At 48.3% G+C, this 26,541-nt stretch overlaps 1 protein-coding gene and 1 long non-coding RNA gene across 2 annotated transcripts; both read right to left on the reverse strand.

Moving 5' to 3' along the window:
- Positions 1-7,309: 7,309 nt before the first annotated feature.
- LOC135808655 (uncharacterized) lies at positions 7,310-10,292 on the reverse strand. The gene is made up of 2 exons (XR_010552100.1): positions 10,110-10,292; positions 7,310-7,828 (listed from the first exon to the last, which is right to left on the reverse strand). It is a non-coding gene; the product is annotated as an uncharacterized LOC135808655 (long non-coding RNA).
- Positions 10,293-11,229: 937 nt separating this feature from the next.
- Positions 11,230-25,513, reverse strand: LOC135808642 (glutamine--fructose-6-phosphate aminotransferase [isomerizing] 1-like). Its single transcript, XM_065321865.1, has 3 exons — positions 23,733-25,513; positions 23,054-23,277; positions 11,230-12,268 (listed from the first exon to the last, which is right to left on the reverse strand). The coding sequence occupies exons 1-3, from the start codon at positions 25,037-25,039 to the stop codon at positions 11,745-11,747; spliced, it is 2,055 nt and encodes a 684-aa protein (XP_065177937.1). The 5' UTR covers positions 25,040-25,513; the 3' UTR covers positions 11,230-11,744.
- Between the last annotated feature and the right edge of the window lie 1,028 nt (positions 25,514-26,541).

Here is a 26,541-nt window from a genome sequence, read left to right on the forward strand (position 1 = left end):
GTGCAGTACTCTCATCTTGGAACGGCTACATAATCATTTCTACTGTTGCTGTGCAAGGTGTTCTCTCCTCTTCAAGCTCAACGAAATAGTGCAAAATAAGCTGGCCACGACGTGCATTTTCTTTCCCCACAATATTCAATAATAATTATTATAAGTAGATAATCAAGCGAGGTACAGAGGGCTTGATGGCTGATCAAAGCCCAAGGGTCCAGCCCGAGGGCCGTAGGCCCAAGGGCTGGGCCCGAGGGCTTTGATCAGTCATCAAGCCCGACTGTACCTCGCTTGAATATGCTTCAGACGATCCCCAACATTTTTTTTGATTTTGAATCAAACTCGCTTTATTCTTTGGGTGATCTCGAGTGTGGACAATGTCGGCCTTTCGTTTGGGATTTCAGAGCAGCCTGAAGTCTAAAGTGCATGTCGTTTTCGTCCCGTTCGTAAGTTTCACACAGAGATTACAGCAAAGGGAAAGTAATGTAAAACGTGTTTCGTGAGAAATTTCTCAGGACTCCGTGTCAAGAGCCAGACGTGGCTGAAGAGTCACGGAAGTATTTTCACTTCCACCACACACGCCTTGCTCACGCTGCATACTGCTGAGAGTTCTGCGGTGCTGGAGCTAGATTTCCAACTCCACAAGTTGAGAGCCACCGGATCCCCGACCACCACCCCTATCGGTTTCTTGTTCTTATAGCCAGATCACCTTGAAAAGACTGAGATTGGGCATGATCAGGGCTTTGATGGTTTTGTCGTACAGTTGCCAATGGCAGCGGGCTTTGATGGTTTTCTCGTACAGGTTGTCAATGACAGCGGGCTTTGATGGAATATCAAAGCCCGCTCTCCGAGGCTGCTGATTGGTCGTAACCTAGCAAAGAGCACGTGGGTCGTTTGAAGGCCAAACTAAAGAAGGTGTGTGGTTCGACTCACCCGACCGACCGTACAATTTCAGCCCGACCGTAACTTTTTTTCGGCGGGCTGTCGTGTGACTGACGTAGGTCTACGTGGACTGAACACGTCCACGTCTACGTGCTGTGCGGCGTGAGTCTGCGGACGCTAGGCGGCTCCTTTTGGACTTGACTTGTAGTTGTACTGCAGTGCAGTGCAGTGAGTGGTACGACTGCTGCCTTGTGCTGGTAGTACTAGTAGAGTCTACTCGATACGCGTACGGTATACAGTGTATTTACATGTACTAAAAAATATATTAAAAAAAAAAAATCCGCCCGCCCGCCCGTAAAAAAAATGTCCATGTTAGTCGAACCACACACCTTCTTTAGTTTGGCCTAATTCAAAAAATTGAACCAGGTGCGCGTGCATGCACCGGTACGGGATTTCCCCATTTGGACAGAGGAAATCGAAAACTATTTTTTCTTGTTGAAGTGAAAATAATAATAAGGCCAAACTTAGGGTGCGTTCTTAAATTCTCTAGCTTCTAGGAGAAGAAGAAAAGGGAAGTCGAAGAAACTGGGATTCTTCAAGAACGGGTCTCGAAGAATTCGGAGATATTTTGAAGATGTCAAGCAAAATGAAGCGCCAAAGGGGCCGCGATCTTGAGTGCCACGAAAATAGTATGCGCTGTGCGTATGCGAAAAGGGAAATGCGTACACTCATGATCAACACGTGGCTTTTAGCCTAGTTCGCATATGCGCTGATCCCAAACCGCGGGAATCTCCAAGTTTCAACCACCTCTGAGTCTGAAGCTTGGAGAGCTTGGAGAGCTTTGGAGAGCCTCCTAAAATTCGGAGAGGATATAAGAACAGCTCTCGAACTTTTCGGAGAGTCTCCAACTTTTCCGAGAGGATTTAAGAACGCACCCTAAAGAAGGTGTGTGGTTCGACTAACATGGACATTTTTTTTACGGGCGGGCGGGCGGATTTTTTTTTTTATATATATTTTTAGTATTTTTAGTACATGTAAATACACTGTATCTCTTAGCCTGTCACCAGGAAACCCTATATATAGGGTTTGACATAACGCTACACATAAAGACCCTATATATAGGGTTAGGACCCCTAAAGAAAGGGTTTGATCAGTCCTCACAACTGGGCACACAGTTTCACTTGGTTTTTTTAAATATTTTCACTGCATTGCCATTGATGTTAGCAGGAGCGCTCCTACGACGTGCGCGAGTGTCGCCGCATTTGCTGCTTCCGACCCACGTGTGGATCAGCTGATGCAGAACGGCAATGGCGGGAGCGGCAGCTGCGACAGCCGCTGTTGATGCTTCGCCTTCTTCTTCAGGAGCATCCGACGCTGCTGGAACATCGACATCATCATCCTGAGTCGACACCAGGTCGCCAGGAACATTCTCATCGCCCGAGTTCGTCTCCACTAACTCAAGTTGCTCTTCCTCCATCGTGAAAAATCAAACCCTAGATATAGGGTCTAGAAAATGTTACGACAGCGCTGCACTAAAACTAACCGTACTCGAAGAAAACAGCAACAAAATGATCACAGTCTTCAGCAAGAGAACCGTACGTACATTCTACGTATGTAGGCCCAGGCGTCTAGTTGCCATAGCAGCCAAGTGGGCTCTCAAGAGAGCTCAAGATAGAACGCGCGGCTGAAAACCCTATATATAGGGTTTGACAGGCTAAGAGATACGCGTATCGAGTAGACTCTACTACCAGCACAAGGCAGCAGTCGTACCACTCACTGCACTGCACTGCAGTACAACTACAAGTCAAGTCCAAAAGGAGCCGCCTGCGTCCGCAGACTCACGCCGCACAGCACGTAGACGTGGGAGGTATATTATGGCACCGCAGGCCGCGCACCTGAGGGCCTTTCTGGAAGCCTTACTCGATCGGATAGAGCGAAACTGAGCACCCTGGGATGCGAGCAGTTTTTAGTACTCCCGGGTCCGAAATCTCACCACCAGGCCGGGCTGATCAAAACGTCTGCCGGGTCTGCAGCCTACAAACGTGGATCTGCCGACACTGTGCTGTCGACGACATGTCCGGCAAGGCACCTTGCGTGAAAGCAAGGAACGCTTTTTTTTTAGAAAGGAAGCTTCTTCTCCAAAATTTAAAATATTTTGAAAATTATTCCTTCTGAAAAATCATCGCGTTCTTGACCTCGAAGCTGACTGCTGAATGCGATTAGGAAAGAAGATTCCTGAAGATGCACCAGACTGATTCTGGCAAGCCGTCTGTCGTCTGGATATGCACTGTTGTTCGTCATGGTCAGCAATCTTCTACGTTCGTCCTTTCGTTTTCCTGACCACGATGATGACAAGCAGCTCTCATGCTCAGGTTAGTGCTACTTGTGTGTCTGGGCACACAACACATCTGAGATGCACCCACTGACGTTATCGTACTGAAGAATGCAGCAAGGGTTCCTCGGATTCTCTTGATTTCGGAACAAATTTCCTTCACTTTCACCCTCTCAGTCTCTTCCCCATGCCCTCCATGCATGCACAATGGAGCTTGCATTTCAAATGTTGTTTTTATACTTTGGCAGTGCCTCTGCTACACTTTCATATAGAGTGAGGTCCTGTAAATAGGATCCAACATTGTTGGTGGTGTGTGTGTGGGGGGGGGGGGGGGGGGGAGGAGGTAGGTTTGCAGCCAGGATGTAGGAATGACACTTCTGCGCAGCAGGTGGCAATAGTCAGAACTGGTCGCTCTACAAATCTCATATCGGCCAACCTTTGCAAACCTGAGATCGAATGACATACCTAGGCATGAAAATGTATACAAATGTAGCTCGCGGTGAGGCATGGAACTAATGCACTTTTGGGTGCCTATTACCGCCCTCGATGTCGGGACGATCCCGGCCAAATCGGGATGGTTGTCAGGTATGAAATCCCAACCGAGAAAACCATTAAATTAAAAGATAAACTCGGCTGGAACGCCGCTTTTCTGGGAATAGAAAATATGTAATGCCACTTTCGGCTACTAGTAGTCCTTTTTGCAAAAGTGATTCAGTGCCTCCCCAATGCTGTATGAGGGCCAGGACATAGCAACTTTCTGTATGCCGGGGGGGGGGGGTCATCGTCCGCAACATTGGTAGAGTTACGGTTACATTGTATATGTAGATACATGTGCATCAGGGATTCAGAGCACCTGGGGAGACGACATGAGACCAAAGTACCCAAAACGTTGTGAGTTTTGACCCCATATTGGGTAGTTCTACGTGATCTGTGTTCTGTGCAGCTCTTAATCACAGGCTTGCTCTGTTAAACCCAAACGTCTAGATCAACAATTCTATAGACCTTATTCGATAACATGAGTTTTGGACTCGCCTCCAGGGATTTGTCGTAAACTGGGGCACGCGTATTTGAAACAAATGGCAAGAAAGGCCCAGTTCGTACAAGGGAATAGTAAAATACCGGTATTTTTCTACTCCTATGTTCCCACGCCAAGTCCTCTGTGCACTGAGTGCAGGTCTCTTGCCGCTCCCTGGTTCCCGGGACCCCGGTTCACGCGATTGTGACGTTTATCGAATAAGGTCTATATGCAGACATGCATAAATCAACCCTTCCACAAGGACGGCTCAAACAGGCAGCCAAGGAGTGAAAATTTCACTCCTGTGGCTAGGGGTGAACCGAAGGCCTCAATTTGCCAAATGAACCTTCTCCATCGAAACGAACGAAGGTGTCGAATGATTCTTTTACCAGTTCACAGTTCCTGTTCACGCGCACTCCTGGAGGGGGGCTACTATGCACTTGTAGTGACACTTACCGTAAGCCAAGTTGCACCTATGGAAGCCAAGTGGAACATGACTAGTTGACTGAACAGACTACAGTACAGTATACATGCACATGTATACAGTGAAGATCAGTGCATGCATGCCTGCCGTAATCGTATGTTGACCTTTGTTCGAATTGAAAAGAGAGGGTCGTTTCGAAAAAGAAAAAAAAGCTCAATGGAAGTATGATGCTGCTGACAATTCAAGACTCACTGAAGTCGCCTTTCTGTAATGGATCATGCGCTCTAGGTTCATCCAATTGGATATGGACTCAAATCATTGTTACACCATTCTTGTTTGGTTAGTTATTCTACATCCCATAGCATGTACAATCCACCTTGTGAATAATGTACCTCGGGTTTACAAAACAACTCGCAAATAACGATGCAATCTTCAGATCTAGTGACCATTTGATTGCATACTTCCAACCTCACGAGTAACAACAATACACCAATAACGACACTTTTCTCATTCACAATCGAGGGTCAATATTCCCCAGGTTGACTGCAATTGCCAATCAAACAGGAGAGGCGAAAGTCGACCACGGCTGAAAAGGCGTAAAGAAAATGTATGTCATGAGCTACATGGCAAAAGGAGGAAGTAGGTTTTCTAAAGCAAGAAACAGAGGTGAATGAAGCACCAGGTCTGTCCATGCAGTGGATAGAATTATTGTATTGAAAGACAGGCTCTTTACGTCAACTTGCTACTATTATACCTACATTTGCTTTCTGCCTTTTTCATGCAGGATTCTGAAAGCTGGAGCAGCTCTGCTTACCTCGACCACTGAACTTACAACTAACTTCCAACCAAGTTCAAGGCAGTATTATGATGAATCAAGCATGCTTGCCATCATTTCGTCGTTGCAAAGTACATCGACAATATAGATTTGGTGCTAACTATGTATGATGTAGAGTGTGCTCTATGTATCTATACTACTGATTGGCCTACATTGTACTTATGTGGGCTGAGAGTAATCGATTGTGCTGTATGGCAGTTTACTTGCATGTCATAGATGTTCACATTGCACTCAGCTACTGAATTGCTTTCTGTTGCACTGGCCTACTGCGGCCCACTGCAAATAGATTGTAGTGGCATGGGCCATGCCATAATTATACCGGTAGTAGTATACCGGTACTACACCAACAGTTTCACTGGTGCACTGTACTTACTGGTAGATTTACATCATGCACAGCCTTGTCACTGCTTTTCCCACTTTTTATTAATTTACTGTACTGTACACATTTTGGCACAGCTCTTCCACAAAGAGTTACTAGTATTTTCTTCTGCATACCTACTGTATACAGTGACGTGACTGGTAACATCTATGGCTGTGAAATCACAAATTTCTGGGTTGACAGCCTCGAACCTATACGATTTGTTTCTAAGAACGTGCTATAACTATCATTCTATTAAAGTATTCTACTGTAGCTCGCAGGACATGGAGTGCAATTACGTAAAGTTTGGAACACCACTCTTCTGTGATTTGTATGTCAAATTATGAAATTCAGTGTGTGATGTAAACCCATGCATGGCATTCACTGCTATAGTATGACTCGGGGTAAAGACAATTTAGTGTTCCAACGCATACTCATTATAGTGAATAGGTGTGTGTCAGTTAATCGGTGCCCAATGTTGTTGCTGCTGGATAACATATTCCGAGGTAACTGAAGCTACACAGCCATCTAATGTTCAAACCTGCATCGAAGGGGCCGTAACGAGATCTGCAAGGCATGATTCTATACCTGTACTGTAAGACATGTGTATAATTATAACGAGGAAGTAAATCTAACGGATGACATTTCTTCGTTATAATAAGATCCGTTGAGGCCATACTGCTTCATATAATTATGTTTAAACATATCTTCTCGTTAACCTATGAATTTTGGACCATCGTTAAATTTGCGACTCGTTATAATAACATGTCTTACAGTATTCGATGCTCTCTAGCAGGACATTCATCTGCCTCATTTTCTCTGTGCTGCATTGATGAGCGAAACAGCATGTTGTCCTCAGATTGAGTATTGTGTATGACAGACATGTATGTAGTGGTAAAGCTCAAATACATGTGCAACATAACAATCAATAACAATCTCCGTGTTTTACAACAGCACAAACCCAGCACCGCAATTCTTAATTTTGGGCTGTGGTGTTCTTAGTATTTCAGGCTGGATGTTCTAGGCTTCCACGCTCTTGGGCGCACGACTTTACAGCCAATGAACCCAGTGCTTGGTGGCAGATGAGTGTCATGGAGCACCATTTTGCATGTGGCTTTCACTATATGCACATGTACAACGTTCAATTGATTCGGAAAAATCAGACGAGGACTTTTGCAGTTATGAGCAAGGTCCCCACGAATGGTCATGTCACTTCACAGAATACATGAACTGATAGAGTAGACCGAGGTCCCCCTCAGAGAACGCTTGGGGAAGTCGGTTTCAACTGAGGACATGTCCAAAACCATGCTAAGTACTTGAGCTGCTCATGACCCCCACAATTATCAGGCCCGCCGGAACCGGTCTGGTTGGTCAGGTTATCACCGGACCAACTTGTTGGCCACCAAGAAATGTTTCCTGCTGTGGAGGACGTGTGTACCCGCCATATCACACACAAAGTATAAAAGGCCATGGACCAATCAAAAACTGCTTCCGGCGGTACTGATTATAGTACAGGTTTAAAAAGCGGCTCCATTTTTGTCATACATCAAACCAACTCTGTCATTGCTATGCTACTCAAAAAGAGTAGTGATGTTTATTCACAAATGAATCACAATGCTATCAGAGAACTTCGATATTCTCCAATTTTAGGGGCACTGCAGTACTATGCAAAAATTAATGCTGCTTGGTCATTGTTATGAAGCAGTCAACTCAGTACAGCAATTAAACAGGCTGATTATGTGAACGAGATTCACGGCAAATCTTCTTCCATCAGTGCTGTTTAGTCTTGAGTGGTCCACTGAGGCAGGAAAACAACCTGTTCGGTCCTTCCATACGAGAAACAGAAATTGAACATGTTCCAGGGTGGAGGTGGCGAGTATCGGCAATGTAATGCACCTTTAGGCCAACACGACCATCATTCCGACATGGATTCTCAAACACCTTCGCTCGTGAGTGTGCCTCAGAGTGGTATTCATCAACAGATGGCAATCCTGTAAAACACATGAAAAGACATAGCAGCAACACAAAGAAACCTAATGTTATAGAAACGAATTCGAAAAACAAAGTCTACTGAACCAAGGTACAACCACACTCCAGGAGGCAAGCAAAAGTGCATATAATCCGAAGGTTGCGATGCTTGTATGTATTGTATTTATGGAATCTCCACAGGCCTCAGCCTAAATCGAGGGAGTCTCTGTCATGCCACACTGGATACAACATGCTACCAGAATCACTTTCCCCAGTATTGATGATCTCTTCTTAGGGTGTTATATAAAACACATCTGTAGCCACTTCATCTTGCTCACGAAATCATACACCACCACACAAACGAGCCCTTCGGCTATTATACTTTGGGTGGTGATGTATGATATTGATAATCTATTGATACTAGGGCTGAAACGATTATATCGGTTATCCGTCTAATCGATCATTACAAGGAAAAGATTTCGATTACGCGATTCTAAAAAAAAGAAACGTCTGCAAGAATAAAAAAGATGTCATGTACAGCACTACTAGATACTGTACTTTGTCCTTTTCCTCGTTTCTTTTTGTTGGCCATATGTTTTCCAGTAGGGCTGTGAAAAAAATAAAAAAATAAAAAACTGACTGTCTGCACCTGCACGTGATGTGCCACTGCATTGTGTAGAGTACCCGGTTTATCTGCATGTGTGTATGTACATGTATATGTGTATATGTCAACACGGCATGCTTTGTGCTGGTCTGGCGCGACAATTTCTAGGACGCAGTAATTGATATCATCATCGATAATCGAATGGATGCAAGGGTAGGTTAACCGATAGTTGAAAAGTGTAATCGTTTCACCCCTAATTGATACCATATCCAAGTCTGACTCTCACCGTGAGATCCTGGCAACAATATTACCTGGTACATGACATATTCAGACACTGACATAAGCATCTTTTTGGAACAACACGTGTGCCTATCTGCTAGAGTAATGTGACACACATGCAGAATCAGTCATAGCTAATTTTACCCTCTCACTGTTGTATGCGCAGACTCCACTTCGCGGTGTCAAGTACTCTTCTTTCGGTGGGCTACTCCACTCAGGCGCTTGTTTTAGAGGACTCACATTCATCCTACAAACCTACACGACTTGCATAGTTTTCACTGTCGGCCGAAGTGCATGCATTGCACACATTGCGATTCACTCCCTCCGTACAGGCCAGTACAGAGCTGCCCACCAATTGAGTCTGTTTTGCATACTCAAACTTCTGATTTTCCGTATCTTGCAGTGTGTTGCGTACTGCCGTGTACATTGCATGCAACTTGCACTACAAAGTTTTTTGACATGCACATGCATGTCGGTGGCTGCATTTGGTAGTGTAAAACATGTGTGACTTGCACTCACGACATTATTATTTTTGTGCTACATGTACATGTTGTCGTGGTACGGCATGCACTCGCTTTGGTACAAGACTATTCATCGCTCAGCTTACACTTGCAATGCTTCTACACAGCTGATTGATCCTCTTCGATTTTCTATACCATTTGCTCAAATTCTGTAGTGCGGACAAGGAGTGATTTTCCGTACAAATACAGAAAAATATGGAGGGCTGGTACTTGGTAGCACTGCTAGTATGGTAGTGCCAGGCTAAGCTGGCTGGAAGATCAGATACTTTTTTGGTTCTTTCAGTCATTTTCACGAGCTATATTTTCTTTATCATGATCTCTGGGGTGTGACGTTCTTACGGATGCAGAAACTCAGTCTTTCTAACCGAGTCTCACGTGCACTGTGAATTTGCTCTTCTTTTATTCACACTGCCATGTATCAATTCATCGCTTCTTCCCACCCGAGATCCTGTGCAACAGCGATTTAAAGATTGGTTTCATCAAATAGTGATCAGAGAGAGAGAGGGAGGATCAGTTGTGGTTGCTGTGACAGCTGCATAGAGTGTAGATTGGTGCAAACATCATTGCCCAGCAGAACCGTATTCATAGGGACCTGCGTTTAGCATTTGGAAGCTATTTTTTAGCATTTTTACAGGCCCAATAAGCCTGAAGAAAAGAACACCTAACTTAGACTGTCCTAACGTTATCGAACGCACTGCCAAAGTAAAAACAACATTTGAAATGCAAACTCGATTGTGCATGCATGGAGGGCATGGGGAAGAGACGGAGAGGGTGAAAGTGAAGGAAATTTGTTCCGAAATCAAGAGAATCCGAGGAACCCTTGCTGCATTCTTCAGTACGATAACGTCAGTGGGTGCATCTCAGATGTGTTGTGTGCCCAGACATACAAGTAGCACTAACCTGAGCATGAGAGCTGCTTGTCATCATCGTGGTCAGGAAAACGAAAGGACGAACGTAGAAGATTGCTGACCATGACGAACAACAGTGCATATCCAGACGACAGACGGCTTGCCAGAATCAGTCTGGTGCATCTTCAGGAATCTTCTTTCCTAATCGCATTCAGCAGTCAGCTTCGAGGTCAAGAACGCGGTGATTTTTCAGAAGGAATAATTTTCAAAATATTTTAAATTTTGGAGAAGAAGCTTCCTTTCTAAAAAAAAAAAGCGTTCCTTGCTTTCACGCAAGATGCCTTGCCGGACATGTCATCGACAGCACAGTGTCGGCAGATCCACGTTTGTAGGCTGCAGACCCGGCAGACGTTTTGATCAGCCCGGCCTGGTGGTGAGATTTCGGACCCGGGAGTACTAAAAACTGCTCGCATCCCAGGGTGCTCAGTTTCGCTCTATCCGATCGAGTAAGGCTTCCAGAAAGGCCCTCAGGTGCGCGGCCTGCGGTGCCATAATATACCTCGACGTGGACGTGTTCAGTCCACGTACGTCAGTCACACGACAGCCCGCCGAAAAAAAGTTACGGTCGGGCTGAAATTGTACGGTCGGGTGAGTCGAACCACACACCTTCTTTAGTTTGGCCTAATTGGGTCTTTTTGTATTATGAGGACCGCGTACCGGTACCAGCATAAAACAGTTCATGTACTCTAGGCATGCAGGAAGTCTGGTATTTTACTACTCCCTGGCCTTCAGCTACAGTGTGGTATTTGAACTGCTACACCCGTCAGCAAATGGCTTGTACAGCTGTACCTAAAATATGGCAAGAAAGTAGAAGAAACCATAACCGCTACTCAGCAACTGTGTATACTACAGCCGGCGGGAATAACTCGTACAAAGTGAAACCAGAGGTACATGTACATGACAGTACGCCCCCCCCCCCCCCCCCCCCCACACCAGGGAGTACTACTCCCTGCCGGCATGCCCCACACACACTAATTTAAAAAATGCCACTGGGTCAGGCAACCACGCACAATCCAATGGAACTTCACCAACACAACCTCAAAATGCACTGTGCCTGGGTCAGCCTGTGCAGTGACTGTAATATCATCTGGAAAATACATGTACTGTACATGTACTGTACCTCGCATTCTTACCTGAAGATCAGACAAGAATGAAGGAAGAAAGAATCCAGTTAATAAAAAGTTAGATAAAGATCCGGCATTCACTTGCCAGATTATAATGGAACGGATAGCGCCGCCCTGAGAGCTAGTGTAGAAATGAGAATCCCAATAACATACGTGTGCAGTGCACTGTTCATGCACACTGGCAAATGACAACGGACAGAGCCAAATAGTATTGAGGAATGGCACGGTGAGTGAATAAAAAATAAATAAGATATGCACGCATGTGATGTGGTGAAGGTTTAATATCAACAATGCCTTGATTTGAGTAAAAAATGGAGATAAAACAATCAACAGTGTGCCTGTGTTGCAAAGAACACAAGCTGGATGGAAACGTGGTCCTAGTAGACATCACACAAAGTGCATACCAAGGTGCCCTTTGTTTCGTGGGTCAGCTCGGAAAACAAGGATTTAAAAACTTGAGCATCGCCCGTCAAAGAAGACACTCTCGCACACACCCCCTGCCACTATTCAACGGTGACGGACTTGGCCAGGTTACGCGGACAGTCCACATCGTAGCCGCGAGCACGAGCAAGATGGAAGGAGAGCAGCTGCAGGGGGATGACAGTCAGGATGCCGGTGAGACAGTCGACGCACGGCGGCACGCGCAGCTGCCGGCCGACGCTGAGCTTGGTGATCTCCTCGTCGTCCTGCTGGCAAATGACGATGGGGCGGCCGGCGCGCGCCATCACCTGCTGCAGTGCGTTCTGGCACTTGGTGTACGTGCCATCGCGCACGCAGATCATGAGCACGGGCATGTTGGAATCGACCAGAGCCAACGGACCGTGCTTTAGCTCGCCGGCCATGATGCCCTCCGAGTGCATGTATGCCACCTCCTTCACCTTCAGCGCGCCTTCCAGGCACGTGGCAAAGTTGAAGCCGCGGCCCATCAGCAGCAAGCTCTTCTCCTCGAGCAGCTCGGCGGAGAGTTGCTTGATAGAGGTATCCAGCTTGAGAACCTCCTTGATCAGGTCGGGCAGCACCCGCAAACCTACAAGCATGTAGTCACACGGAGAATAAAAACGAGAAGAAGCGGGTGGTGAGCGTGGGTGCAATATTATGCTATGGTATCCAGGACTACAAAGCATTATAATTTAAAAACTTTCTGAGACGCGACTTGCGATACCAGCGGCAGGAACAAAAAGGTGGCAATGAGTCGTGAAAGACATCACGTAACTTGTGGGTGACACCGAGGCTCTCAGGCACAAAAACAAAAAGGAAAACACAGACAAGAAGGAGGGGAAACGCCGAACCATAGCTAGAATGAACAAAAGTCAAGAAAACATTCCCATTCTACAAGCCTGGCTTTTATATGCGACGTTCCGGGTAGACACCTTACTATAACCAAGAGTACATAACCCCCCAGAGTGTGCAATGCCGATCCAGCTCTGCATAGGGTCTTGGTCGAGCGGAATCGGATCTTCTGATGTCATGCATACACTCCACACCAGCGCAAGGCCGGTCTCGAGGCAGGGCACCATTGTTTTTGATCCAAGAGTACCCGCGACTCCCTGGGTTCCCCTCAGATGTGTACGGTATTATGACGCAAAGATCCGATTCCGCTCGACCAAGACCCTATGCAGAGCTGGATCAGGCGTTGCACACTCTGAGGGGTTATGTACTCTTGCTATAACATGTACATGTACAGTCGAATGTCACTTATCCGACCACTTCGGGAATCAGGCATGTTGGATAACTGAATATGTTTGATAACTGATATCATTTTTATGTCCATATATGGCTGGATTTCACTGATTTATGTACACAATACCCAAATTATATTCATGCATAATCACCGAAGGATGTACCCAGAGTGCTTGACAGCTGCACGCATCAAAAGCCACAACAAAGCGGTCCTCTGCCCGCAAACGAAAAAACCGGAAAAGCCCTGCAACTGCCGAGACAAGCCATCTTGTCCACTCAACGGTGAATGCCAAACGACGGAGCTGATATATGTGGCATCCATAACGTCAGGCCCCACCAAAAAGGAATACACCGGTATGTCGGCGCCACCATTCAAGTCATGCCATGCCAACCACATGACTACAACAAGATACGAGAAGTACTCCAGCTGCACTGAGTTCTCCAACTACATCTGGAAGCTGAAGAAATCCAACGCCCAATACGAAGTCGAATGGAGGATAAAAGATCGCGCCCGGGCATACTCCAACATCACGAAGCGGTGTTCCCTCTGTACCAGAGAAAAGTATCACATCCTGAACACGCTAGGGTCACCGTCCAGCCTCAACAAGCGCTCCGAAATGGTGTCCAAGTGCCGACACGAGAACAAGTATCTCCTAAAAAACCACGGTGTCACCTAAACATGTCTCCACAGCCTCCTGCCCACACCATTCACGTTCACACACCTTGCTCATAACACCCTGCCCACACCAGACATATCCATTTACATTGCGCTATTATCACACTGCTAGCTCTACAGCCTCCTGCCTACAACATCCACACGCATTGTTCACCACCTCCTGCCCACACCAGCCACACATTTCGCGCTCACACTGCACTGCTAGCCCCTGCCTTCAACAACCACACACAGCCCCCTGCCTAAAACATCACCGCTACTGCGCTAGCCCCCACAGTCTCACACAGCTTTTTATACCACCCTCTCCTGGCATATATACCGGCATGGTCGGCACCCGATCTTCATGTTGCCTGATGATTGCGTAAGCATGAAACTTAAAGTAGCAGCAAACAAGCCTTGATTGTCCTTGTTGTTCTGTTGTGTTGTTCATGCATAATCATGAATTGCTCCATGTACACATACATGTTAGCATACTTGACCACATCTACTTCAAGTAAAATGCATATTACACCGTATAATTATACAATTTTTTTTAGAATTTTACTGTTGAGAGTCATAAAATTACCACTCCCGGGCTTGTCGGATAACCGACGTGCTCGGATAACTGGCGACCGGATAAGTGACATTCGACTACTACTACTACTACCGTTTTGTTGGCTCTTATACTGAAAGATATGTAAATATAATGTCAGAAGTAAATCTAACGTTTTAACGAGTGACATTTCTTAGACATTTCTTAGACATTTCTTCGTTTATAATAAGTTTTGTCGAGGCTGTTATGCCTCCTACAGTGCTGACCAAAGAAATCCAACCTCATGAATAAAGTTGCGTCGCGTTAGAGTGCACAGACCAGTGTGTGTAGTGCTAGGGCTGCATAGCGCCCGGCGCTATTTTATTCATGAGGTTGGATTTCCTTGGCCAGCACTGTATATGTTATGTGCGGATATGCCTGAAGACTGCAAGATCGTTAGCATATCTTTTGGTTAACCTATGAATTTCGGACAAGTGTTAAATTTGCGACTTGTTATAATAACATGTCTTACAGAGAAGTTATTCCAGGGTGCGACAGAGCTCTCGGCCATTGAAGAAAATGTTGAGTCACCTCCATCATTACACTGCGCTCTTTAGCCGACTAGACCCTCCTGCACACAACCATCATCACTGCGAGGACACTTCCGTAGACAATATTGATAATTCCTTCAGACAGCTGTTCCGCTAATACATAGCTCATCAGTGAAGGTAGATGTAGAATGATTAGAAATATAGACCAAACTGCTATATTATAGGGTTTTCCACATACAAAACTGGCATAGCTGATGTGATAACGCGGGAAAAGGAAAGTGTGAAGTACTGTTGACGCGCATGGGACATGCATGCAGCGTCAGAAATTGGGCGCGGAAAATCAATCACTATGACTATCAATGCAGAAATAATGAGCCGGAATCAGTGTACAGTGTAGCTAGTGAGAGTCTGTGTATTGCACTTGTCCGAGCGCCAAGAAGGCCTGCAAACAAACAAGTGATTGATTTTCCGCGCCGAATTTCTGACGCTGCATGCATGTCTCATGCGCGTCAACAGTACTTCACACTTTCCTTTTCCCGCGTTATCACATCAGCTATGCCAGTTTTGTATGTGGAAAACCGAATTTCTAATCATTCAACATCTACCTTCACTGATGAGCTATGTATTAGCGAAACAGCTGTCTGAAGGAATTATCAATATCGTCTACGGAAGTGTCCTCGCAGTGGTGATGGTTGTGTGCAGGACGGTCTAGTCGGCTAAAGAGCGCAGTGTAATGGTGGAGGTGACTCAACATTTTGTTTACAGAGAACTCGGAGTTATGACAAACTTTGTCAGTTTTGTGCCATTTTGTCGCACTCGCTGACTTTATAAGATCTGGTTACGTTGGTGGACAGTTTGTCATAACTCGTAACATTTTGTCCTTTTCCTTTCTTCATCAAAACATAGGTGTTGTACATTTTTTTCCTAACGTGCCTTGAAAGTGCGACTGCGGCTGTATCTAACGCACACAATAGGAGGGGAGTCATACCTTTCATCAATGATTAACCCTTAAACCGTCAGACCATACATTTGTGGGTCGAATTCGACCCATCATTTGAAATACTCGCACTGGAATGATTTTTTACCCACGATAGAAAATTTACTATCGATTCGGTCGCGAATTTTCCAGGCTTTCTGTTGCAGAAATCCGCGTTGAGCTACGATGTAGTGGGGCAGAGTTATCAAGCGCTAAGTACTGCACGCTTGTCACTTCCGCTGCGCTGGGCGCGCGGCTGACATCGACGTCGTCACGGGATTTCCCCGTTTCTTCACGCGCTCTGTGACTGTTGCTCGCGACCAACGTATTCCTCACGAAATGCTCGATCTCTCAAAAAAAAATTGAACACTCTACGATGAAGGAGACGGCCATGGCGGAGTTTTGAACTTGTCATTTGCATGCCTGGCGTTGAGACGACGTCGCTGCGTTCCAGCGCTGGTTGTGTGACTGCTGAGGCGAAGAATGTGGTATCATCGTGCTGGTCTCGTCCAGAGCTTTCCAACGAGCCCAAGATTATAAAAATCGAGTGAGTACAACTAAAGTTATGACCTGGCAAAGTTGAAATTTCGTTCGGCGTTTCAATGGGTGAAATTTATATGACGGTTAAAGGGTTAAAGCAGAATGCTTTTATCTAGATACACCGCAAAAGCTTTTAAGCATGTGCTTTTCGCAGTTTACAAAGCAGTGTGGCTCTCGGCGAGCGCATGATCGCGATGGGAATTATGGCATGTTAGCACATCACCAGCCTACCGGCTTGCTGTGGCTTCTTGAAGATCTGCATCAAACCAACCAGGACTGTCCTGTTTGGCTGTCACTTTGGGAACTTTGGTAACCCTTTCAGTCAGGGGTTTGGGCAGCCAAGTTTTACGGACACGTCTTACAGGCTCGTTAGAATGCGAAACGTAGATAAACAATACTAAACCCATATCCAGCAGTGTTCTCAGGTATGTTCCGTGATTTTTAGCCTAGCCAGCTGAGCTCCTCCCTTTCGAATTTGGAACATGATGCCTGCACATATCTCAAAAAAAGAGATGAGAACGTAAAAGACCTTGGCGGACCTCGGTCCTTTACTCGACCTATATTTCCCATAACGACCTCGTCTCGGTCCATATCCTATACAGTCGTCCCTCTCTAATCCGGCACTTGTTTATCCAGCACTCTTGCAAACCAGCACACTTTCTGGCAAAACAGATTTTTTCAGTTCATTTTCTACGCTTTAATCCGGCACTTGAATTCCGCCTCCAGCAGCGATATTCTGCAACAAATCACTCAAAAGTACTTGGATTGACACAGAAAATCCCTACATTTTGACGTACGACACAAACATGTACGTTGTTGTGGAATTGCGTGACTGTACTTCCAGCCAGCTCTGTACTCTGTACTAATACTATAGGAACGTGCAGTACCTGCAGGTCACATGCCAACAGTGCTAGTTTTAGTGTATTCTGTGGTTTGGATGATTACAAGTTACTTCTGTAGTACACATTGCATAATCATAATAATGAGGGTGATCATCCTAGGCTACAGTGCCTGCCAGCTGTGTTTGACTCAGCAGCAATGTACTCTGCGTATATGTGGCTGTTAGAAGCTGTGTTTACATGTTATGATGAGACGCTTTGGTTCTTTCTAGAAGGTCTCTCCGAAACCTTGTGTCAGTGGTTGCCAATACATTAGATGCTGTAGCTGCCGTTAGCCGCTGACTCATTGTTGTTCTCATTTGCATGTATGACTGTCCACATAGTTTAGAGGTGCTTTTCTTCCTCCGGCGTAGAAACTGTTCGAGGAACTACAATACATTAGATGGCACACCTTTGTGAGCCGGTTACGCGGAATGCTCTGATAGGTCAATGCTTCCATGGCTTACGACTATATCCTCTTCCTTTTCGTTATCTAAGTTAGTTGCGTTTAGACCGCGGTGAGATGTTTGGCCGGTGATGAACTCTTTCCTCTCTCGTCTTCGTGCATTGATTACTTTTCCGAGCGTATACTGCTTTCCCATTTCAGACTTATTTTACCCTCAGACCTGTGGTTGCTTTGGGCCGTGTGTGCTGACAGCGTGGTTCAGGAAAGGGGGGAAATTAGTCAACAGCGTGGTGCCGAAACCCGGGAGCTCGACTAGCGGAGGTTTTTGTGGTACTAGGAGTGAGAGGAATTGTTTGTCACAAGGATGGCAAGCATGAAAGTGGACAATTTTTTGAGGCCGTTTCGCGGGAAGGCCACGGAGAGCTGGGACCAGTTCTGGGCCAAATACCTGGTCATGGCGGAAATCCAAGGATGGGATGACGAGACGAAGAGAATGAAAAACTTTCCTTTGTTTCTTGACGGAGATGCCTTCCTTGTGTACCAAGGGTTGGCGGCTGCTGACAAGAAGAAGCAGGACGAAGTGACGGCGCTGATGAAGACGTCCTTCAACATGACGGAGACCAAGGCATACCAGGCGTTTGTGGCGCGCCGGTTGAAAGGTGATGAGTCCGTTGATGCGTTTGTCGCTGACTTGAAGAGGCTGTCCGCCCTCTCAGGACACGAGGTGGCCGACGATAAGGACTCCGTGATAATTCAGCAGTTGCTGAATGGCTTGTCAGCGGATTTTAGTCGGCAGCTTCGACTCAGCATGGCTGGCAAGGACCTCACCATAAGCGGCTGTTGCGCGACCGTCCGTGCCCTCAAGAGCTCGGATGATGACAGCCAGAGAGCACCTGTACCTGCGTCAGTAGCTGCAGCTGTGGACAGTGGTGCTAGGCATGATGCGGAAAGTAAGCGGTCACTGAGCTGCTTCAAGTGCGGAGAGGTCGGACACATTCGTCGAAATTGCCCCCGACGTAGCAATGACGGCGGAGGATCTGGCGACAAGCAGATCCAGCGACAACGGGCAGGTGGTCCCAGAAGGCCTTTGGTGTGCTATTTCTGTGACGAGGAAGGTCACACGAAGATGGACTGCCAGCAGCGGAAGAAGTGGATGGAGACGAGACGGGTGGCTGCTGCTGCTGCGACGGGTCCAGACAAGGAGAGTGCGGCATCAGGGGGTGGCCATTGCCTGTGCACCGTTGCCGGGGCAGGACAACTACCTCGAGTGTATGTCGACGTCCGGAGTTCTGATAGTGAGGAGGGAGTGCGTGCCAGAGCTGTAGTGGACACAGGATCAGCCCGTACGTTGGTGGCGAAGCCCTTCGCCAGGGATCACTACATGTCCATGTCCTCTACTCCAATGCCACCCATGATCGCACTGGATGGAAGTCTAGTGGAGGTGCTTGGTACGCTGACGGTGACGCTGGAACGAACGGACGGCCCCGTCACTCTGCCCCCAATCGAGGTGAGCGCTTATGTGGTGGAGAGCTTGAGTGTAGTGGACTCCGATGTCCTCATCGGTAACGATGTCATCACAAGTAGTGGCGGCCTGCATCTGCAGTATGATGAGGACGGATGCCTGTCGAACGTGGTGATCGGCACCCTGGCTGCCAAGAGCCCAGACGTGTGCGCAGTATCGTCCAACGCTGATAGTCACCCGTACCCTCATGTGCGTGTGGAGCGTAGTGGCCAAGACGTCACGTTGAAGACTGACGACTGCGCCGTTCGATGGGACAGCAACAGCCAGAGGTGGACCATGGGCTGGACCTGGAAGGCCGGGACACCTCCATCACAGCCAGTCGGATGCGGTGTCGGCGAGTACTCCCGCCGGAGTCTAACGGAGGACCAGGAGCAGCTGTTTCGGACGGAGATTGACGCGTGGATCAATAGAGGGTGGATGATACCGTATGACCGCTCCGTCCACGGTGAGCCAGCTTGTGTTCTGCCACTGCTAGCGCAGGTACAGGAACATAAGTCCTCCACGCCCGTCCGGCCATGCTTGGACTACAGAGAATTGAACAAGCTCCTTTTGTCACAGCCTGGCTATGATGCCCCTGTGTGCGAGGATACCCAGCGGAAGTGGCGAGCCATCGGTGATGCCGGAGATTTCAGTGTCCTGGACATCAAGAAGGCGTATCTGCAAATCCATGTGGCACCCGAGCTGCTCAAGTATCAAGTTGTCGTCTGGAAGGGAGAGCGATATGCCATGACTCGGATGGGATTCGGCATGAACGTTGCTCCCAAAGTCATGGACATCGTGGTGCAGTGGACAGTGCGACACTTCTCAGCAGTCGACAACTACGTCGATGACGTGGTGACGCCCACTAGTGACGCGGACGCCGTGGCCAAGCAGCTTGCTGAGTATGGGCTGCCGACAAAGCCGGTGGAGCCTATGGCGTCGTCTAGGGTTCTTGGCCTACAGCTAAGCCAGAACGAGGAAGGGCACGTCGTGTGGCACCGGAGAGAAGGACTTGACCTCAGTTTGCCGCCGCAGCTGACGAAGCGTCTACTCTTTAGTTGGTGCGGCCGTCTGACCGGGCACGTGCCAGTGGCAGGGTGGCTGCGCCCGTACTGCAGCTACTTGAAGCGTCTCGCTAACCTCGTGTGCCCAACGTGGGACCAGCTGATCTCTGATCCTGCCCTGCTCAAGTTCTGCGGAGAGCTGCAGGCGAAGGTCTCTGGTGATGGTGACCCGGCGCACGGCTTGTGGCAGAGCAAGTCGTCTGAAGGTGTTGTCTGGACGGATGCGTCTGATGTGGGTCTCGCAGCGGTGGTGCAGATTGGTGGTGCGGTGGTTGAAGACCGGTCGTGGCTTAGACCCTTGACCGACAAGCGGCACATCAACGTCGTGGAGCTCGAGGCGGCCATCCGTGGTTTATCACTCGCGGAGCACTGGAAGTGTAAGAGTGTCCTCCTCAAGACAGATTCAAAGTCTGTAGCCAGCTGGCTCAGCGACGTCATCGGCAATGTGAGACGTGTGAGGACCAAAGGCCTGTACGATACCCTCGTCCAGCGACGGTTGCAGATTGTCGTTGATCTAATCAACACCACCGGCATGACTGTTTCGGTTGAGTGGGTTCCGTCGCACGAGAATCCAGCCGATGCCCTCACCCGAGTTCCGAATACTTGGATTCAGCATGGCAAGTCTCTATCGCAGAAGGAGGACCAGGTGGTGGCAGTTACGACTCAATCGGTCGTTGGACCAGTCAGTGTGGAGCAAGTCGCTGAAGCCCAGCTGGCCGACAAGGAGATTCAAGCAGTCGTTTCACAGATAGCTGAAGATCGACCAGTGACGGCGGCATACTCGAAAGTAAGGAAGCAGCTCGTCGTGGAGCACGGCGTGTTGTACCGGAGTGTCAAGCTCATGGTCGGTGGAGTCGTGCAAGTGCCAGTTATCCCGGATGGCTTGGTTCCAGATGTTCTTCAGGCAGCGCACAATGTGTCCGGGCATGGTTCGTGGCAGACCATGTATGCCTTGATTCGGCAGCAGTGTTACTTCCCTGGAATAGCTACAGCCTGCACTAATTTCGTCGAGCAGTGCGTCCGCTGCAAAGCAGCTAACCCTGTAGCTGGGCCGCCGGTTTCGCCTACTCGTGCTGATGTTCCTGGCCGACCGTGGGGTGAAGTTGTCTTAGACACACTGGAGCTTGGCCTGGATCGCAGCGGTCATTATCATTGTGTCCTCGTCGCAGTGGACTCGTTTACCAAGTGGGTAGAGGTAACACCTCTTCGTCGTCACGATGCATCGTCAGTGGCAGCAGCATTCACGGATATGTGCACACGATGGGGAGCGCCAGACGTCGTACGAGTTGATAACGGTACCGAATTTGCCAATGCCATTGTGGAGTCACTGTTCCGGTTGTTTGGCGTGCGTGTTCGGTCCGGAGCTGTTCGTCACCCTCAGAGCCAAGGATCTGCTGAGCGGTTCAACCGGACTTTGCTGGGCCTGGTACGGAAGTGCTTGGATGAGTCCGAGGCGTGGAAGGAAGAGCTTGGCATCCTGATGTACCATTACCGCAATCGCCCCCATGCAGCAACCGGCCTGACGCCCATGGAAGCGATGTCTGGGTGGAAGCCACGACGGCTGATTGTCGACGCGACTGAGGAAGCCTGTATGATGAGTGAGTGGGCAACGAAACTAGCGGAAAGATCGGCCCGTGCGCGTGATCTCATCGAGGAAGAGCTGTCCGACCGAGACTTCGTTGAAGAGCCCAGGCTGCCTTGTCCGTTCAATGTTGGTGACCGCGTGATGCTACGACGGCCTAGTCGTCACCAGAAGTGCCTGGCGCCTTTCGAAAGTGGCTGGGAAGTCGCAGCAGTTATAGCGCCGACAACAGTCAGGATTCGGAGGATGTCGAACCACCAGCTGATGAAGACCGTCAACATAGCCCTCCTGAAACCTGATGTCACGCGTCGTGAGCAAAACGACGTGCCAGTGGAAGATGACCAGGGAGAGGACGACAGTGTTGGTGAAATTGATTGGTCGGACTCTATTGCGGCTGGTGAACCAAGGTATGGCCTGCGTGATCGAGGTAACATTCGTGTTCCTACTCGCTATGCTGATTAATTCCCCTCGTGTCACCGGGTGATGGGGTGTTGTGGAATTGCGTGACTGTACTTCCAGCCAGCTCTGTACTCTGTACTAATACTATAGGAACGTGCAGTACCTGCAGGTCACATGCCAACAGTGCTAGTTTTAGTGTATTCTGTGGTTTGGATGATTACAAGTTACTTCTGTAGTACACATTGCATAATCATAATAATGAGGGTGATCATCCTAGGCTACAGTGCCTGCCAGCTGTGTTTGACTCAGCAGCAATGTACTCTGCGTATATGTGGCTGTTAGAAGCTGTGTTTACATGTTATGATGAGACGCTTTGGTTCTTTCTAGAAGGTCTCTCCGAAACCTTGTGTCAGTGGTTGCCAATACATTAGATGCTGTAGCTGCCGTTAGCCGCTGACTCATTGTTGTTCTCATTTGCATGTATGACTGTCCACATAGTTTAGAGGTGCTTTTCTTCCTCCGGCGTAGAAACTGTTCGAGGAACTACAATACATTAGATGGCACACCTTTGTGAGCCGGTTACGCGGAATGCTCTGATAGGTCAATGCTTCCATGGCTTACGACTATATCCTCTTCCTTTTCGTTATCTAAGTTAGTTGCGTTTAGACCGCGGTGAGATGTTTGGCCGGTGATGAACTCTTTCCTCTCTCGTCTTCGTGCATTGATTACTTTTCCGAGCGTATACTGCTTTCCCATTTCAGACTTATTTTACCCTCAGACCTGTGGTTGCTTTGGGCCGTGTGTGCTGACAGCGTGGTTCAGGAAAGGGGGGAAATTAGTCAACAGCGTTACTAGGTGAGCCGGGTTGGAGGGCAGGATTTGATAATCAAGGACCCTTGTTTATCCGGCAGAAAATGCCGTTGCAAAAGGTGCCGGATTAGAGAGGGACGACTGTACTTATTTTTCCCGTAGAAGAGGTTTTACCACCGTTTTACTACCCCTAGAAGTGTACTTCGTACATGCACATGATGACACTTATGATCATACATACCTTCAATTATGGCCCTTCTCCGAGGCTGCAGGCTGACACGATCTTCAGACATCATGAGTGCAAACAGGACCAAGGAGATGAACTGACTTGTGTATGCCTTTGTGCTGGCAACGCCAATCTCTGGGCCAGCGTTGATGTGCACACCACAGTTGGTCATGCGAGAGATAGAGCTACCCACAGTGTTGGTGATGCCCACGCACAGTGCACCACGTCCCTTGCAGTACCTGTGTCCAAGAAGAAACACACAGAGTCAATATAGCCATCATGTTCATAGGAAAATATCTATCAAAGTAGTGCAGGTCCCAGCAGTATATCACAGCCACACGCCCCACAGTTATTAGTACCCTGTGAAAGTGTCGGCAACAGCTCAGGTGAATATCAACTACAGCGGTGGGCCTGTATCTAACGAAAACTGACCAATCAACCGAAAGCAGCGCGAGGCTCATGCAGCCTCTGCAACCCTCGCCTACACAGTGCATGGATTGAGTGCATACGACCCCGAGCATTTTCGGGCCAGTGCCTTTCACATGCTACTCTATGTGTAGTGCCGATGATGTAACTAAAAAGGACACTTGGCGCTGCTTTTGCTTCACGGCTCAGATTTCATTGGCCACGGCTGTATATGTAAACCTTGAAGCACACACACACACACGAATCTTGTTCAGCCGACAAAACTCACCGCAGTGCCAACAAGGTGTCAGCCGTTTCACCGGACTGCGAGACAAAGAAGCACACATCATCGCGGAAGATTGGAGTGCTGCGGTCCAGGAAGTCACTAGCCAGCTCCAACATCACTGGCAGCTCGGTTAGCTCTTCCAGTAACTGCCGCGTCGCCATTGCACTGTGATAACTGGTGCCGCACGCAATGAAAATCAGACGGCGCGAGCGGCGAATTTCGCTCAGATGCGACACGAGTCCACCCAGAGTTACTGTGCCCTCTTCAAAGTTGATACGGCCACGCATCGTGTTGACGACACTCTCCGGCTGCTCAAATATCTCCTTTTGCATGAACGCCTCGAAATTACCCTTCATGATCTGCTGCAGCTCCATCTTGAGAGTGTGCACTGACCGCACCATGTTCTCATCCTCCTCAATGCGTTTGTGTCGGTGAATGCTCAGGCAGCCCTTCCTGACGGCAGCAATGTCATCGTCCTCCAGGTAGATCACTCTGTTCGTGTGCTCGATGACTGCACTCGGGTCCGAGGCGAAGAAGTACTCGATGGGCGTCCGCTCGTTGTCGGGTGCGTACGTGGTGATGCCAGGGACTTTCCCCAGCTGCACGCGCTCGTTTCCCAGCTGCTGATCGCAGCTGTACAGCACGGGCACACGGTCTGCGCTGCTCACCTCGTCCATGCTGCGAATGCCCACCAGCAGTGGACTGCCGCGGCGCGTGCACACCAGGTCATTTGGGAAGCGGCGACTCTTCACCGCCAGGGCAAATGCACCCTCTAGTTGCAGCGCAGCTCGCTCAACCAGCTGCCAGAACTCTAGCTTCTCGTCAGCAGTCGTGTCGTAAATGTACTTGAGTAGTTTCGGGATGACCTCCGTGTCGGTCTCCGACTCAAAGGCGTAACCTTTGTTCTGCAGAAACTGCTTGAGCACCTTGAAGTTGGTGATAATGCCGTTATGGATGACAACAAATTCATTCCCGTCATCGCTGCGATGCGGGTGACTGTTCACTGGGCTGGGTTCGCCGTGTGTCGCCCATCGTGTGTGAGCAATGCCAACGTGCGCTGACAGCTCTTCACTGAAGTCCAGGTCAGTGCAGGAATCGATCAAATCATTGAGTGCCTGCACCTTTCCACGTTGCTTCAACAGATGAATGTGGCGATTAGCCCTTTCACCGTCCAAAGCACCGTCTACAGCAATTCCCGCGGAATCATATCCCCGATACTCAAGTCGCCTGAGACCATCCACCAGGATTTGCAGGATTTTCTTGCGGCTTTGTGGGTGAAGGAAGTTGAGATAGGCGAAGATGCCACACATGTTCAAGGCTGTTGTCAGCCAAGGGAAACACTGCAACACTGCAAGTGCAAGTGACAGCTACACTGCAGAGCGGAACTACCAGTACTACCTCTAGTACCAATGCGTCCACTTCCCAAGCGTTGCCAGGTTCCGACAGGTACAGGTGACTGTCTACAAGTAGTGCGCACGCATCAAGGAAATCACTGCCGGTTGTGTACGTGTAAATGCAGTAGAAGAAAGAATCGTGTATCTTCCTGGTCAGTTTTTTAAATCTAATTATTTTCTTCAGCACAAGGACCCAGAACAAAGGATTTCTGATAGGAGGATCGGGAAAGGGTTTATCTGACAGTTACAAGTATTATTATACTACAAAAAACGGTGGACCCTTGACGCCCTAGCTAAACTAACCCACGACAGCCACAAACATCAAATTGCAAAAGACGACAGTCGAGGGGGCCTGGGGAATGACTATGTACTGATAACAATGAGGTAAAAAATAGCAAAGCAAGACGGCAGAGTGTCATAACCCCCGTACCAAGACTGAGAGTACAGTACAACACTTTTTTGTAGGTACGCTTTCCAACGGCCAAAGTAAAAGCTGAGAGCTTGTGTCTTTGTGGTTACCAGTGGTTACTTGAACATAATCATTTGGGCTCATGCAAAATCGCACCGATTTTGGGATTTCCCCACAACTTTTTGCTTCAGCAAAAATGTTGTGCTGGACCGCAGACCGTGTTCCTGTCACTCTTCGCAGTGGCTTTTCGTTGGTGCAGTTTGTATCCCACCCTCCCACCTAGGCCCTGGCCTGGGCCCTGACTTCTGGGTGTGTGTTTATCGATAATATTATTATCTTATTGGTTTTCTTATTGGCCATGTGGCTGTTGCAGTTACGACTGCTTTTCTTTTTTAGTTAAAAAACGTAGGGGTGGGTGTGCGTCGTGGGCCATTGTATGGTTACATACAGCTTCAGATTGTATGGCTAGTGACAGGGGGGGGGGGGGGGGGGGTTGAGGCTGCAGGGGAAGAATACAGTGATTGAACTGAAGCTGGATGATAACCGTGTGGTGAGTGTGTGTGTGGGGGTTCGAGATGCCGTCCTGGGCAGGGATGTCGGTCCTTTAGCTTGGACGGGTGTTGTTACATTCATTGTAACATTTTGTCGTTTTCTGTGTGTTTTGCTGTGCGACTACAGTAGCAGCAGTGTCTTGTGCTTATTTTTTCTCATCAGGCCCTATGCATACAATTACCGGTATTCAAGAAAAAAACCAGGAAGGAGATTATAATATCAATAGTAAAGCCATTGCCGAGCCACCGTGCTCACAGCAGAGACTTCTGTGTGTGTTATTGTTGTGAAAGTGGACCACAAAGACGATCTACTCTTCACCCCGTACTCTGATCTTGGTCGAACACGTCAGTGCCAGTGACATTATAATCATCCCGCATTTGTACGCCGAATCGCCGATTCCCCAGTTGGAAAGCCCCGGGACCGGGAGCAAAAACCAGGAACATGTTCGAGGCCCGGA

Source organism: Sycon ciliatum, chromosome 2 (genome assembly GCF_964019385.1).
Source record: "Sycon ciliatum chromosome 2, ocSycCili1.1, whole genome shotgun sequence".
Taxonomy (NCBI): Eukaryota; Metazoa; Porifera; class Calcarea; order Leucosolenida; family Sycettidae; genus Sycon; species Sycon ciliatum.

What these genes read in the sequence shown, in the direction of transcription:
- LOC135808642 (XM_065321865.1), bottom strand. Translation starts at nt 25,039, where the DNA reads ATGTGTGGCATCTTCGCCTATCTCAACTTCCTTCACCCACAAAGCCGC. An exon ending in GACACCTTGTTGGCACTGCG is followed by an intron (nt 23,278 to 23,732) that starts GTGAGTTTTGTC and finishes TCTTGGACACAG; the next exon opens with GTACTGCAAGGGACGTGGTG. An exon ending in GAGAAGGGCCATAATTGAAG is followed by an intron (nt 12,269 to 23,053) that starts GTATGTATGATC and finishes ACATGCTTGTAG; the next exon opens with GTTTGCGGGTGCTGCCCGAC.